Here is a 14,686-nt window from a genome sequence, read left to right on the forward strand (position 1 = left end):
TATCATCAGTGGATAAGTGTTCAGATTACAGAGTCAAAACATCCACATCCTGGCATTCTGAACTTACCCTGGCTCCACCTCTGACAGCTGTAAGAGCTTAAGCAGATTACTGACTCTCTGTGCCTCAGTTTCCTCCTATGTAAAATGAGGATAATAATAATAACACCTATTTTGTGGGTTTATTATGAGGATTAAATATTAGCATATCACCTACTTTGTCTAGGGTTTGATTATTGCTAAATGCAGGACCCCAAAGGAGATTAAATATTCAGAGAAGACACAGCTGACTTTCTGAATCATGGAAGAAACAAGTGTCGGGGCCAAACATACGGTGATGAGAAAAAGTGGTTCTGCCTAATGAGCCAGTCAAGAAATACAGCTATAACTAAGTAAATGTAAAACGAGTAAAACCAGATATTAGAGGTACAAGTGGTGTGCCTTTACCCCAGCCACTAATATTACTTTGTTGAAAATGGCATTAGATTTCCCACAGGTCATGTGGCAAGGAAGTATCAGTGTTCACTGAGGACAGAAATGGTATAAATGTGGCCTTCAATGTCCTCTGTCCCTGAAAGTCACTCAGGGGTAGAAATTAACGTGGACCCACTTGAAAGGTCCGAGGACAATATGAAGTTTCACAGGTGGATTAGCTAACTGGTGGCCTGAAAAAACTAAAAAGCTATCAGTTATCATTACAATCTACAGCTCAGCACTATTTGTTTATCAACAAGCATGTAGAGTGAACCTTTTTATAAAAAGCATTGTGACTCAATGCTGTGTGAAAATAGAAAGATGGAAATATAGATGCTGACAGACTAGAAAGAGATTTGTAAACACACACAAACACACAACGACAGCCACCAACACCACAATGTCTACCACAAACCCTGTGCCCTCTCAGACCCTAACTGCCTCAGACTGTCTTATGCTTTTTATTGACTCTATGGAGACACAATAAATGCCATAAGACGGGATCAGATAAATGTGGTTTGAAAGACCAAAAAAGAAGAAGTCAGTCCTCAACCACAAATGATCGAGACAGTTTTTCAATTTTTCTGATCATTACAATTCCCTCTTATGTGAAGCACGGTCACTAGAATTACCTGCTTTGCTTGCTGCCTCAGGTCGTCCCCAACAGACTCTGGCTCAATCATCTTCCATTCAGCTGCAATACTCCTGAAAACATCAGCTCCAGCATTTAAAACTTGAATGAGACGAGTATCGTGGGATAGATGAGCCAAGATCCTCAGTTCAAGTTGAGAGTAATCAGCAGCTAATATTATACCACCTGAAGTAGAAATAGTTTTAGAAAAGGTGGTACAAAGGAAAATTCAAGTTTTACATAATTAATCAGGATGACAGAAATTGACTTCTAACATAGAACTATGAGATCGTGTATCTAAAAGTTAAAACTTTGCTCTTAATATGATGCAGTTCAGTTCTGTAACTTAGATCATTGTTCTCATTTAGCTTTCAAGTGTGCGTGATAGGTGTAAAGCCACCCTGACCTCTGCTCCTTAACCACTGTGGCCGTGCCTCCCTCAGTGTTGCCAAAAGCCTGACAATCTAAAACGTTTCTTCCATGCCTCCCCAACATAGCACTCACTGTTAGGGATGGGAGACTTAATTTTCCTTTGCATTCTATAGAAAACTTTGCACAATTCCTGGCACATGATAGGTTCTTAAATGGTTATTAAATGAATGAATGAATAAATGAATGAATGAATGAATGAATGAACATACAAATGAAAAACTGGTTTCCAGTGTGTGCACATTTTAAGTGGGCTGGAGAGAAACATGAGCTACACTTTCCTCATAACAAAGATACTCAACTGTGGCTCAGTTAATTGTAGTGTATTCCCATAAACTAGAAGGTCATGAATTTGACTTTTAGCCAGGGCATATGCCCAGGTTGTGGGTTCGATCCAAAGTGCCTCTCTCTCTCTCTCTCTCTCTCTCTCTCTGTCTCTCCCCTCCCCCTTTCTTTCCTCTCCCTCAAAAAGCAATGAAAAACAATGTCCTCAGGCAAGGATAAAACAATAATCAAGTAGTTGATATGTGAAGAAAAGTTTTTAAGAGGATACAGATAATTTACCTATGGATTAGAAATGACTACATTAGATATGTATGGCAAAGTCAGAATAAAAAAAATAAGAAGAGCAGGTTTAAAGAAAAAACAGGATACGCCTATAATTCGAATGTTGGAATGTTTAAAGATGTCCTGGAGGTTCCTAAGCCTCTCCTCATTTTTTTGAATTCTTGTTTCTTCATTCTTTTCTCTTTGGTCATTTTTTCCTTCCTTCTGGTCTACTCCCTTGATTTGAGTCCCAGTTTCCTTTCCATTTAGTTATAACTTTGTTAATAATTAAATAAAATAGTAACATAAAAAAAAGAAAAAACAGGAAAATATTTGCAACTAATATTACAAAGAACTCATTGCCATATGATTTAAAAGGTGCTACAAATCAAGAACAAGACAAAACATAAAGTAGTACATGAAAATAATAAGAATAAAAGAAACCAACACTACCAGTCAAGATGACAGCATAGGCAGACATGACTCCCCTCTTCACACAGCCACACCAAAATTACAACTAAGATACAAAACAACCACTGCTCAAAACTGACAGAAATCGAGCTTCATGGAAGTCTGACAACTACAGAATTAAAGGAACCATCCAGACTGGTAAGAGGGGTGCAGATGCAGAACTGGCTGGTCCCACCCCCACATGTGCTGCATCAAAGTTCAGGAGGGATAGCTCAGGAGCAAGGAGTCTCACACCCACACCAGGCCACCAAGCCCAGGATTCCAATGCAAGGCACATAAGTCCCTACAATTTGTGGCTGCAAAAACTGCAGGGATTGAGTTGGTGGAAGAAATTTCTGGAGCCCCAGGAGGTTTCTCTTAAAGAACCCACACATGAACTTGCTCACTCAGAGTCACTCCCTCTGGACCCTGGCACCAGGTGGTGACTTGAGGGGCACCAGTGCCATGTAGGGGGAGGCTGAGATATTTGGCATCAAGGCAAACAGAGGCCATGTCCCTTTTCTAAAGCCTCCTCCCACAGAGCCAGAAGACTGGGTCCATAGCTAAGACTCCATCAACCCGGCTCACACTACCTGACACACCTTGGAGATCCCCAGAGACTCTGCCCCACCCAACTTATGGGACCACCCAAGCTGCTTTTTCATATGAATCAGCTGGTCTTGACTCAGGCGGCACAACTTCCTAAATCCTCTCAAACAATCCCCTCAAAGTAGCAGCTGGCCTCAGTGGGCCCCAGGCCTGGCACTAGCAGCAGCCAGCATAGATTCATATCATGGCTTCACCTGGGAATCTCCAAGCCCTGCACAAGTAGCAACCAATTCACATTGCTTTATAACTCAGGAAGGGTGTCCCCAGGCAAAACACAAGTGGAGACTGATCTTGGCCTGCAACACTCAGGAAACCCCAGGGTCAGAGCACCTAGTGGACAGCTACAGACCACACTGGAGCACCACCACCCTGCACCTACACAGCTGACCCTCCATGGAGGGTGGAGGTTGGTGGTCAGTGGCAACAGACATCCCTTGCAGCTGACTGGCCTGGGGAAATCCCTCCCATTGACCTGCCAACAGCAACCAAAATCAACTTCAAAAGGAGAGTGTATTCAGCCCACACAAAGGGCACACATCAAGTACACAGCTTCAGTGATAGGGGAGGCTGTACCCTTGGATCCTACAGGACACCTAGTACATGAGGCCATGCTATCAAGATGGGGAGTCATAGAAGCTCTAGCTAAGACATAGAACCAAACACAGGGAGGCTGCAAAGTGAGGAGACAAAAGAAACACGACCCAAAGGAAAGAACAGATCAAAACTCCAGAAAAAGAGCTAAACAAAATGGAGATAAGCAATCTATCAGATGAAGATTTCAAAACACTGGTTATAAGGATGCTCAAGAAACTCAGTAAGGACCTCAGCAGCATAAAAAATACCCAGTCAGAGATGAAGGACACACTAATTGAAATAAAGAACAATTTACAAGGAAACAATAGTGAAGTGGGTAAGTTGAGAATCAAATCAATGATTTGGAACATATGGAAGCAAAAAACAAACAATCAGAACAAGAAGAAGAAAAAAGAATCCAAAAAAATGAGGATAATATACACAGCCTGTTGGACAACTTTAAGCAATCTGACATGCACATATACAGGTAGCAGAAGGGGAAGAAAAAGAACAAGAAATTGGAAATCTATTTGAAAAAAATAATGAAAGAAAACTTCCTTAATTTGGTGAAGGAAATAGACATGCAAGTCCAGGAAGCACAGAGAGTCCCTAACAAGATAGATTCAGAGGACCCGTCCAAGACACATCATAATTAAAACACCAAAGGTTAAAGATGAGGAGATGGGAGGGGCATGTGGGTGAGAGGTGAGGGGGTTAAGCAGTACAAATAGGTAGTTACAGAATAGCCACGGGGATGTAAAGTACAGTATAGGAAACGGAGCAGCCAAAGAAATTATACCCATTACCCCTGGACATGAGCAAGGATATGGAGATTGTCTGTGGGAGTGGGGGGGCCTGGGTGGTGGGGGACAAGAGGAGAAAACTCAGGACTACTGAAATAGAATAATCAATAAAATGTAATTTAAAAAAGAATAAAAGAAGCTTATATTAAAGAATGCTCAAATTCATTTACAAAAACAGACATGCAAATTAAGTCTACAGCAACAAAACAATTTTCTTCTACTTATACTGCAAAAATCCAGAAGTTTGAAAGCATACTCTGTGACAAGGCTGAGAAAGAAATACACATACACTGTTATTAGCAAGTAACTGCTAACTGTCCCCCATTAGATGGCAACTTGACAATACCTATCAAAACTGCACAGGCTTTTACTCTGTGACTCAGCAAACAAGCCCACAGAGTGCTATACAGGTTACCTGCACATAGATTAAACGGGTTTATGTATAGATTTCTTTACTGACAATCACAAAACTCTAGCATAAAGATAGTAAATGAAAAAGTAAGGCATATAACAGGGTATATGGAATGTGTAATGGGTATTCTTTGTGTAAGAATAGGAGAAGAAAATATTACATATTCATATTTGCTTATATGCACATAAAATACTGAAAATATATATAAGAAACTCATAAACACAGTTATCTATAAAAGTTACAGATAACAGCATAGCTAGGATAGAGAGTAAAGCAAAGCTTATCAACATATACATTTTACATATTTTGATTTCTGAACTATGTGAATAAATAACCAATTCAAAATATGTAAATACGAATTTAAAACAAATGACCACTAAAAGACAAATACCATAAGATAATATGATCTCACTTATATGTGGAATATAATGAACAAAATTAACTGACAAACAAAATAGAAACAAAGGCATAGATACATGGAACAGACTGACAGCTGTCAGAGAAGAGAGGGGAGGAGGGAAGGGGTACAGGGTGAAAGAAGGTGAAGGAATTAGCCAAAAACACAAGCACCAAGCACATAGACAACAGTGTGGTGATAGCCCGAGGGAAAAGGGGGTGGGGACTATGTGGAGGTGGGCAAGGGAGGGGGCGGGGAATGGGCACACTATGCAGTGTGCAGATACATTTTATTGAGGGTACACTTGAAACCTATATGGCTTTGTGAACCGACTTCACTTAAATAAATTCAATAAAAAATAAATGAATAAATGAAAGATAAGCAGATGTGATATCATAAAAGACATTACCTGGAAAAAATAAACTGACGACCACAACTTTAATGACCTTCCTGCCACAAACAAGGTAAAACTGAACAAAATGCATGAAATAACTGTTTTGAAGTGTTGGACAACAGGCAATTCAGGACTATAAAACCCTTGAGAAGGGGGGAGGATAGGGAAGATGGGGCGAGTCACGCAACTGTCCCATGTTTCCGAATGGAGGCACTTTCCAGGACACACTGCAGGAAGGAGAAGCTGAAACAGAGCACGGTGGTCCATCTGCGCTGAGGAAGCGGAAACTGGAGTTTGGGCCCACGGAGGCCTCTAGAATTTGACAAAATGGGGACAGAAAGAAACTGCATAAAGGGAGCACCAGAAATATGCACAGTAATCTCTCTGGATTTTGGACCATGTATTAGGCTGTGCAAGAGACAGGCAAAAAGCCCAAATACTAAAGAAATAACTATGACCAAAGACAGAACCACCAAAGCATAGCTGTCAGCTGAACTACCTGAAGAACATACTCTCAAATGTTGAGAAATGTCCAAGTTCTGATCAAACCAAGTGGAGAGACCTTGCTGACCAACTTGAACATCAAGACCACAGCAAGGACAGGCCTTACGGTCAAAGCTAACGTGGCCCTGGTACAGGCTGCTCTAAACATCTGCTAACAAAACTTTAGAAGTCTCAAGTTATCAAGCTCATGCGAGAGTAAATTAATTGTCTGCCAGAAGAAAATGTTTTTAATGAAAACTACAAAATCCACAGAGTCAACAGTGTGGCAACCATTATGTCATGCACTCAATAAAAAAAAAAAAATACTGGTGATGTGCAGAACTAGGAAAATGTAACTTTGACCAGGAGAATATTCAATCAACAGAAAAATGGCCCAGGAATTAGAGATGATGAAATTTTAAATAGCTAACATAGATATAGTCAGGAATTTAAAGAAATATGAAAATAATGATGTAACAATTAGTAAATTGCCATAAAGTAATTACAACTACACAAAAAATCAAATGGAAATTCTAAAGCTAAAAGTACACTATCTGAAATGTAAAATTCATTAAAAGGATGAGGCAGCAATGAGACATTGAAGGCAAAAAGATCTGTGAACATTCAAACAGTCAACAGAAAATATCCATTGCAGCACAGAGTGGAAAACACCAGGAAAAGGGAATAAAAAAAGAAAAGAAAAAAGCTTCAGTGATGTGTGGGACAATGCCAAGTGGTATTACCTATGTAGTGATATATATCACCTACATACTTGGAATAATAGGAAGAAAGAGAGTAGGGACAAAAAATATTGCAAGAAATAATGGTATCTCATCTTTATATACAAAAAAAAAAGAGAAACACATGTCCGCCCCAATCCACTGAGCTACACCAGCTAGGGTGAAATGCTCCAAATTTAGATTAGAAAAAAACTGCAAACTTGAGGTAGTCAGCAAATTCAAAAATCCCAGAAGCAGACCATGAAAAACTACCCGGAGATTCACACCCAAATCAAATTGCTGAAACTGAATAACAAATAAAAATATCAAAGCATCCAGAAAACAGTACCTTGTGCTTGGAGGAATGCCAAGAAGAAATGGTGGTGTACTTATCAACAGAAATAATGCAAACCAGAAGCTAACAGGAAAATATTCTTAAAGATTTGAAAGAACACATGGACAAAAACAAGGAGAGTGGAAATGGGAGGGAGGTGGGGTTGGTTGGGGTGGTGGGGAGGGGGAGGGGAAAAGGCAGAAAACTGTACCTGAACAACAATAAAATTCAAAAGTATTTAATTAAACAAAAAAGAGTTGAAAGAGGACTGTCAACCTAGAAATCTGTGTCATGTAATAATATCTTTTGAAAGTGAGATGAAATAAAATGTAGAGATATAGAAATGCCCAGGAAAATCACTGTCAGTAGAATTACATTACAAGAAATATTAAAGGAAGTGTTTTTGGGTGAAGAAAAATGATAATAGATGAAAACTTGAATCTACTCCAAGAAACAAAGAGTGCTAGGAAAGATAAAAAGTGGACAGACAGAAACACTTCTTTGTTTCTTGATTTCTTTGTTAAGATAAGACTGCTTAAGGTAAGAAATTATATACCAGAGTTCATAAAGGTCATAAAGATTAAATCAATTACAAGACAAGGGAAATGAAAAAACTCCTTATGTTATAGATGAAGTGGTATAAAATTATTTGAAGATAGATTCTGATGCATATTATAAACTCTAAAATATATATGACACATAGTTAATAAACAGAGAAAATAAAACAGAATAAAATAGTCATTTAAAGTTTTTTAAAATAAAAAATAGAACAAATAAAATACAAATAACAAGATAGCAGACTATAATCAAACCACATATCAATAATAACTTTAGATGTAAATAAACTAAACACTACACTTAAGTGGCAGAAATTTCCAGACTTAACTCATTTACATTGAATTTAAATTAATTAAAAAAATTTAACCTGAAGCAACATAAAATATTGTTGCATTAAACAATTTCATTATTTTGATAAGAATAAATTGATGGATGAACAGATAAATAAAATGAGGTATATACATACAATGAAATATTATTCAGCCTTAAAAAGAAAGGAAATTCCAACACTTGCTGCAATGTAGTTGAACCCTGACAACATCACGCTGAGTGAAATAAGCCAGGCACACAGGAAAAATACAGTATGATTCCACTTACATGAGGTACTAGCGTAGTCAAATTCATAGAGACAGAGAGTAGAACTGTGGTTACCAGGGGCTGGGGAGCAGGGGAGGGAGAGTTAGCATGTAATGGGTACAGAGTTGCGGTAGGGGAAGATGAAAAAGTTCTGGAGATGAGTGTGGTAACGGATGCACAACAAAGCAAATGGACTTACTGCCACAAAACTGAATACTTAAACATGGTTACAAGAGTAAAATGCTGATAGTTCATACTTAAAAAGCAAAACTGAAATTTTCTAAGTAGGTTATGCTATCAGAGGCCCAAATTCACCCTTAGAATATATGTTTCTGACATAACTCAAATAAATTCAGGTAGTTAACACACTCACCCAGACCTGTCAACATAAAAGAACAAACATGTACTAATAGTAGGGATTATTTGGGAATTAGATCATGACTTCCAAATGTTTTGATGACAAAAAACAAAACAAAAAGATAGTATGCCCTTACTGGTGAAGAGAGGAGCGAAATTAAGGAAAGTAAAGATTGGTTAAAATAGACAAATGCTGTACAGCAGTCAAAGAAGATGAGGACCTAAAATATCCATTGGATTTTCCAAAAAGGTTTACAATCACCTTGGAAAACGTGGCTTCAGCAGACCATTGTCAATGAGTACACACCACAGAAGTTTCCCACAGAACAGATCAGGAAAACAAGATGACTGTTACAGACCTGGCAACACAAAGGGAAACAACAGGCTACACAGAAGGGAGGAAAAATGGAGGGGCCAATGCATACTTTGAGTCTTATTCATAATGCAGGTTTTATCAGTGCTTTGAAAAATATTCCCACATCAGTGAGAAGCTCAAAACCCATCAGCATCCTACCTGGGAAAGGCACAAAGGCGTGCCGCACACTGACCGACAACGGCACTCCTCTGTCTGGGGTCCTCTGCTCCATCTGTGTCTGGTGCCCAGGGTTCAGGCCACAGCCCTTCTTATTTTCTTCTCTGTCATGCAAATAACATCATCAGCAGGATATGAAGCAATCTCAAATATGTGAAAAAGGCCTGAGTTTTCAGTAAACTTAGTATTTCCATCTAAGAAACTTAAAAACCTTATTATTTGAAACTCACTTTAAAGCTTAACGAAGATTTACACTTTTTGTTAAAGCTTAACAAAGCTTTAACAAAAAGTATCTCTTTGCTATATTTTTTTAGCAAACATTGAATTAAATAAGAAGTAAAACATTTATTTTTTTAAATGCTTAATATGTGCTAGCTATTGTTTATTATTGTTCAGTTATAGTGGTCTTCACTTTTCCCCATTACTCACCCCTGCCCTACCCACCCCCCCTCACATCCTACCCTCCCCCACCATTGCATTCTGTAAAAGCCTTTCCTACAAACACTTCTGAGATAATTCACTGGCATTTAGCTCAACAAATCTCTTTGACCAAATCTAATATATATTATATGCACATTTTCTTTCCTTTGTGTGTATGTGAGGAAGGCAGAGGGGGGATGTTCCTGACATCATTAAACTCTTCCCTTTAGTACTTGACTTAAATAAGCATGTGATGGTTGATTTAATTAGTGGCCCAGGCTTTCAGCCTTTCACCATCGACTAGCTTCTTTACAGACAAACTCAGGGTTTGAAAATGGTGCCTAGAGTAGAAACGTGTCTACCTAAAACAAATTTAAATTATTTTCATTATTTTGTCAAATAGGCTATTTTTGAGCCATCCGTGCTCACAGAAGTATTTTAATGCAAGTACAAGGAAATAATGTCTACCTGCCCATGGGAAGTAGGCCTTGGCCTTGGGCTTGCGAAGGTGGGTTTTCTCCTACTAGTGTTGGCATTTGGATCTCAAAATCTCTTGGTACACTCTGAATATTTGGTTCTGTAAAGGTTATTCGTCCTAAAATCAAACAGAAAATAGAAAAAATTAGGGGGGAAATTTTGACATTTATCTTAATAGTAATTGCATTTCTGAATTATCTTAAAAATGCATGTTCTGTCCTGGCTGGTGTAGCTCAGTGGATTGAGCGTGGGCCTGCAAACCAAGGCATCGCAGTTCGAGTCCCAGTCAGGGCACATGCCTGGGTTGTAGGCCAGTTCCCAGTGGGGGACACATGAGAGGCAACCATACATTGATATTTCTCTCCCACTCTCCTTCCCTTCCCCTCTAAAGATAAATAAATAATTTTAAAAATGCATGTTCTATTATTGCTAAAATAAATTTATATTTAAATATTTTTCATCATGTTCACGTGTCTAACAATGAAAAAATAAGTACAAGAACCATCCCAATGTAAGTGAGTATGGGAATCAGCTATAATACATCTTACATTAACCTAGCTCTCTAGAAAACAGGCTCATGTTACAAAGTAATTTGATAGAGAATCAGATATTAGCACTATAAAATGTTAGCAGTTATATTAATAAGTAAAGACTAATCGAACGGGTCCTAAGCAAAGTGACTGTTGGAGCCTTTAAAACCCAGGAATGCACAAAATAAAGAAAAGAGGATCTGGAGCAGAGGAGCACCTGAGTGCTGAAAAGGGACAACATGTTGGGAACTGCCCTGCCTTGTTCAGAAGCTGTAATGCCCAGTGGCTAAAACTGAGTAAAAGACCTTGGAACCATAAGCCACTTAGGAGACAAAGTTTATCCTCCTTGCTGGGGCACTGCCTCTGCCCCCTTTCTCTTCACCCTCCTGGGCCCTGGCAGATGACTGGTTAGCCAACGACAGGTAAGATTCCTCACAGGAGGGATGACCTCCTGTGACAGGTATAGTCATGAAGGGGCTCACAGGAAAGGACTTGAGGGGAGTGATGGACCCTCACCCCTCGGCTTTGACATAGCCTGAGTCCTCATTCCATCTGCCAGAAATCTCCTAATCTCTTGGCTGCCTTACTTCCCCTGCCTGACTTAAGCCTGAAACAATGCTGGAGGTGGGTGCAGCCCTGTGCTGGAGAGGGCAGGTTCCCTGGGGCAATCAGGCCTAAGAAAGAATGTATAAAATCCTATGAAAAGTGCTTTGCTAATACTCTCAATTTAAATGATAAGGGTACAAGAATGAAATGAGTTTGTTCCCCAAAGTTTAATGGCCCTTTAACTATCTAACCAAGACTCAAAATAAGCCCCCAGAGTTATCTGAATGTTATCTATTGTTTAATCATTTCTGCCCGACAATGACTGATGAACTTTATATTTACTCCCTGTATTCCTATGCAAATTAAGTCAATAAAAGCCTATCAAGGCAAGGGTCGGTGCACTCTCCCCTTGAGAGAGTAGCCATGCTGTCCCTTTTCCTCCACAGGACTTCAGTGGTCCGTGTGAATTTGTCTCATCTCATCCACAACACCACAGACACTGCTGGCCAGTGTCCACATCAACAACTGGCCAGAGGAGTTAGCTAATGTAGGAGATGGTGGCAGTGAGAGGTGGAACATCACTTTCTAGACATTACCCAGCCAATTTTCTTATCATCATCATCACTCATCAAGAGAATCAATGCTAACATGGGCATAGCTGAAGACTAGAATTAGGTGGTTAATGATTTTTCTAGGAAACAGAAAGATATTTGCTTAAATCCTTATAGAGTTTATTTTCCCAAAAATATTTTGCCTTTTATTTGTTCACTTACTGGTTGAATTTTTCTAGAACACCTAGCATCGTTCAAAAAAAGTTTGGGTAACTCATTTTGTTTTTTGAAATTTTTGTATTACATATATAGTAACACACTTTATGATACATGATTGTAACAGGCTCCCTACTAGCTACTATATATAATTCCATCTTTTAATGAATCAGACATTTTAACTATCTAGAATATTATTTCCAAATAAACCTGTGATATTATGCCCTTGTTATTTAGCTTTTAGGCAGGACTTCTGGCATAATTAACCATGGCTTGCCTCTTTGCAAAACCACATCAAAATTACAACTAAAATATAGAACAACCATTGCTCAAAACTGACAGATTGCATTGAATGGAAGCCTGACAACTACTGAGTTAAAGAAACCACATCCATCCAGACTGGTAGGAGGGATGCAGATGCAGAACAGGCTGGTCCCACCCCCACATGTGGTGGATAAAAATTCAGGAGGAATAGTTCAGGAGTCAGGTGTCTCAACCCACACCAGACCCTCCAACCCAGGGTTCCAGTGCCAGGAGAAAAGTCCCCACAACTTGTGGCTGCAAAAAACAGTGGGTATTGAATCAGTGGAAGAAAATTCTGGAGCCCCAAGGAGTTCCTCTTTAAAAACCCACATATGGACTCATCTACACAAAAATTCACTGCCTTTGAGCTCCAGCACTGGGGTAGCAGCTTGAAAGGCACCAGTAGCATACAGTGAGGAACTAAAGTATCTGGCATCAAGGTGAGCATAGGTCATTGTCCCTTTTCTAAAGCCTCCTCCCACAGAGCCAGAAGACTGGGTCCATATCTAAGATTCCATCAACCTGGCTCACACTACCTGACACACCCAACTTGAAGATCCCCAGAGACTCTGCCCCACCCAACTTATGGGACCACCCAAGCTGCTTTTTCATATGAATAGCTGGTCTTGACTCAGGCTGCACAACTTCCTAAATCCTCTCAAACAATCCCCTCAAAGTAGCAGCTGGCCTCAGTGGGCCCCAGGCCTGGCACTAGCAGCAGCCAGCATAGATTCACATCATGGCTTCACCTGGGAATCTCCAAGCCCTGCACAAGTAGCAACCAATTCACATTGCTTTATAACTCAGGAAGGGTGTCCCCAGGCAAAACACAGGTGGGGACTGATCTTGGCCGGCAACACTCAGGAAACCCCAGGGCCAGAGCACCCAGTGGACAGCTACAGACCACACTGGAGCACCACCACCCTGCACCTGCACAGCTGACCCTCCATGGAGGGTGGAGGTTGGTGGTCAGTGGCAACAGACATCCCTTGCAGCTGACTGGCCTGGGGAAATCCCTCCCATTGACCTGCCAACAGCAACCAAAATCAACTTCAAAAGGAGAGTGTATTCAGCCCACACAAAGGGCACACATCAAGTACACAGCTTCAGTGATAGGGGAGGCTGTACCCTTGGACCCTACAGGACACCTACTACATGAGGCCACACTATCAAGACAGGGAGGGAATCATAGCAGCTCTACCTAATATATAGAAACAAACATGGGGAGGCTGCCAAAGTGAGGAGACAAAAGAAACATGACCCAAAGGAAAGAACAGATCAAAACTCCAGAAAAAGAGCTAAACAAAATGGGGATAAGCAATCTATCAGATGAAGATTTCAAAACACTGGTTATAAGGATGCTCAAGAAACTCAGTAAGGACCTCAGCAGCATAAGAAATACCCAGTCAGAAATGAAGGATACACTAATTGAAATAAAGAACAATTTACAGGGAAACAACAGTAGAGTTGATGAAGTTGAGAATCAAATCAATAATTTGGAACATATGGAAGCAAAAAACAACCAATCAAAACAACAAGAAGAGGAGACTTCCGCCAAGATGGAGGTATAGGTGGATGTGCCGTGCCTTCTCACACAACCAAGTTTAGGGACAACTAAATATTAGCATCAGAAAACACAACCAGAACACAGAAAATTGAACTTTTCGGAAGTCCGTTAACAACAAATTCTTCAGCCCGACCGGTAAGGGGCGAAACCGGCGTCTGGTGAGGGGTTGCACAGGAGGACTCCGGTCGGACGGACCCAGGCGAGGAATCCAGACGCGCGAATCCAGACGCCCGGGTTCCAAACGCAGGATTGGACCTAGTGAGCGACCGAGCAACCCACCAGGTGAGCAACTGCAGAGGAGACAGTGGGGAGGCGGTGCTGCGTGTTGACTGCGGTTGCCTATCTGCACGCCAGCGGACAGGCGAGGGAGTGGGCGGTTGGACCTCGGCGGTAGAGGGCGCCGCCATTTCCCCGCTCTGACCACGCCCCCACATACAGCATCACAACCCAGCGACCTGGGAGTCCAAGGCGCCGCTTCTCCCACTTAAAGGGCCAGAACAGACCAAAAATGTCGCAGGAAGACCTCCCAGAGATAAATCTAAGCGACGAAGAAATAGCAAAACTCTCAGACGCACAGTTTAAAACACTGGTCATCAGCTTCCTCACAGATCTGGTGGATTATAGCCACAAATTAGAGAAACATATGAAGGCTAAACTAATGGAAATGAATGGAATTCCACAGGAAACCCATAGCGATGAAAAGGAAACTGGGACTCAAATCAATGGAGTGGACCAGAAGAAAGCAAATAATGGCCAAACAGAAAAGAGTCAAGGAGCAAGAATTCAAAGAAATGAGAAGAGT

General features: G+C 40.5%; 1 protein-coding gene across 7 annotated transcripts in view; it reads right to left on the bottom strand.

The window, feature by feature from the left end:
* The window catches only part of POLQ (DNA polymerase theta), a 146,007-nt gene that overhangs the window by 27,948 nt on the left and 103,373 nt on the right, over positions 1-14,686 (bottom strand). For all 7 annotated transcript variants that reach the window (XM_053663116.1, XM_053663118.1, XM_053663115.1 and 4 more), the window contains 3 exons: positions 10,163-10,289; positions 9,257-9,378; positions 1,104-1,288 (listed from right to left, as the gene is read on the bottom strand). In XM_053663116.1, coding sequence (XP_053519091.1) covers positions 1,104-1,288; positions 9,257-9,378; positions 10,163-10,289 — 434 coding nt within the window. The remainder of the gene's footprint in view (positions 1-1,103; positions 1,289-9,256; positions 9,379-10,162; positions 10,290-14,686) is intronic.

This window comes from Artibeus jamaicensis, unplaced genomic scaffold, assembly GCF_021234435.1.
Source record: "Artibeus jamaicensis isolate MK-2021 breed Jamaican fruit bat unplaced genomic scaffold, CSHL_Jam_final contig_3126, whole genome shotgun sequence".
NCBI classification, from domain to species: Eukaryota; Metazoa; Chordata; class Mammalia; order Chiroptera; family Phyllostomidae; genus Artibeus; species Artibeus jamaicensis.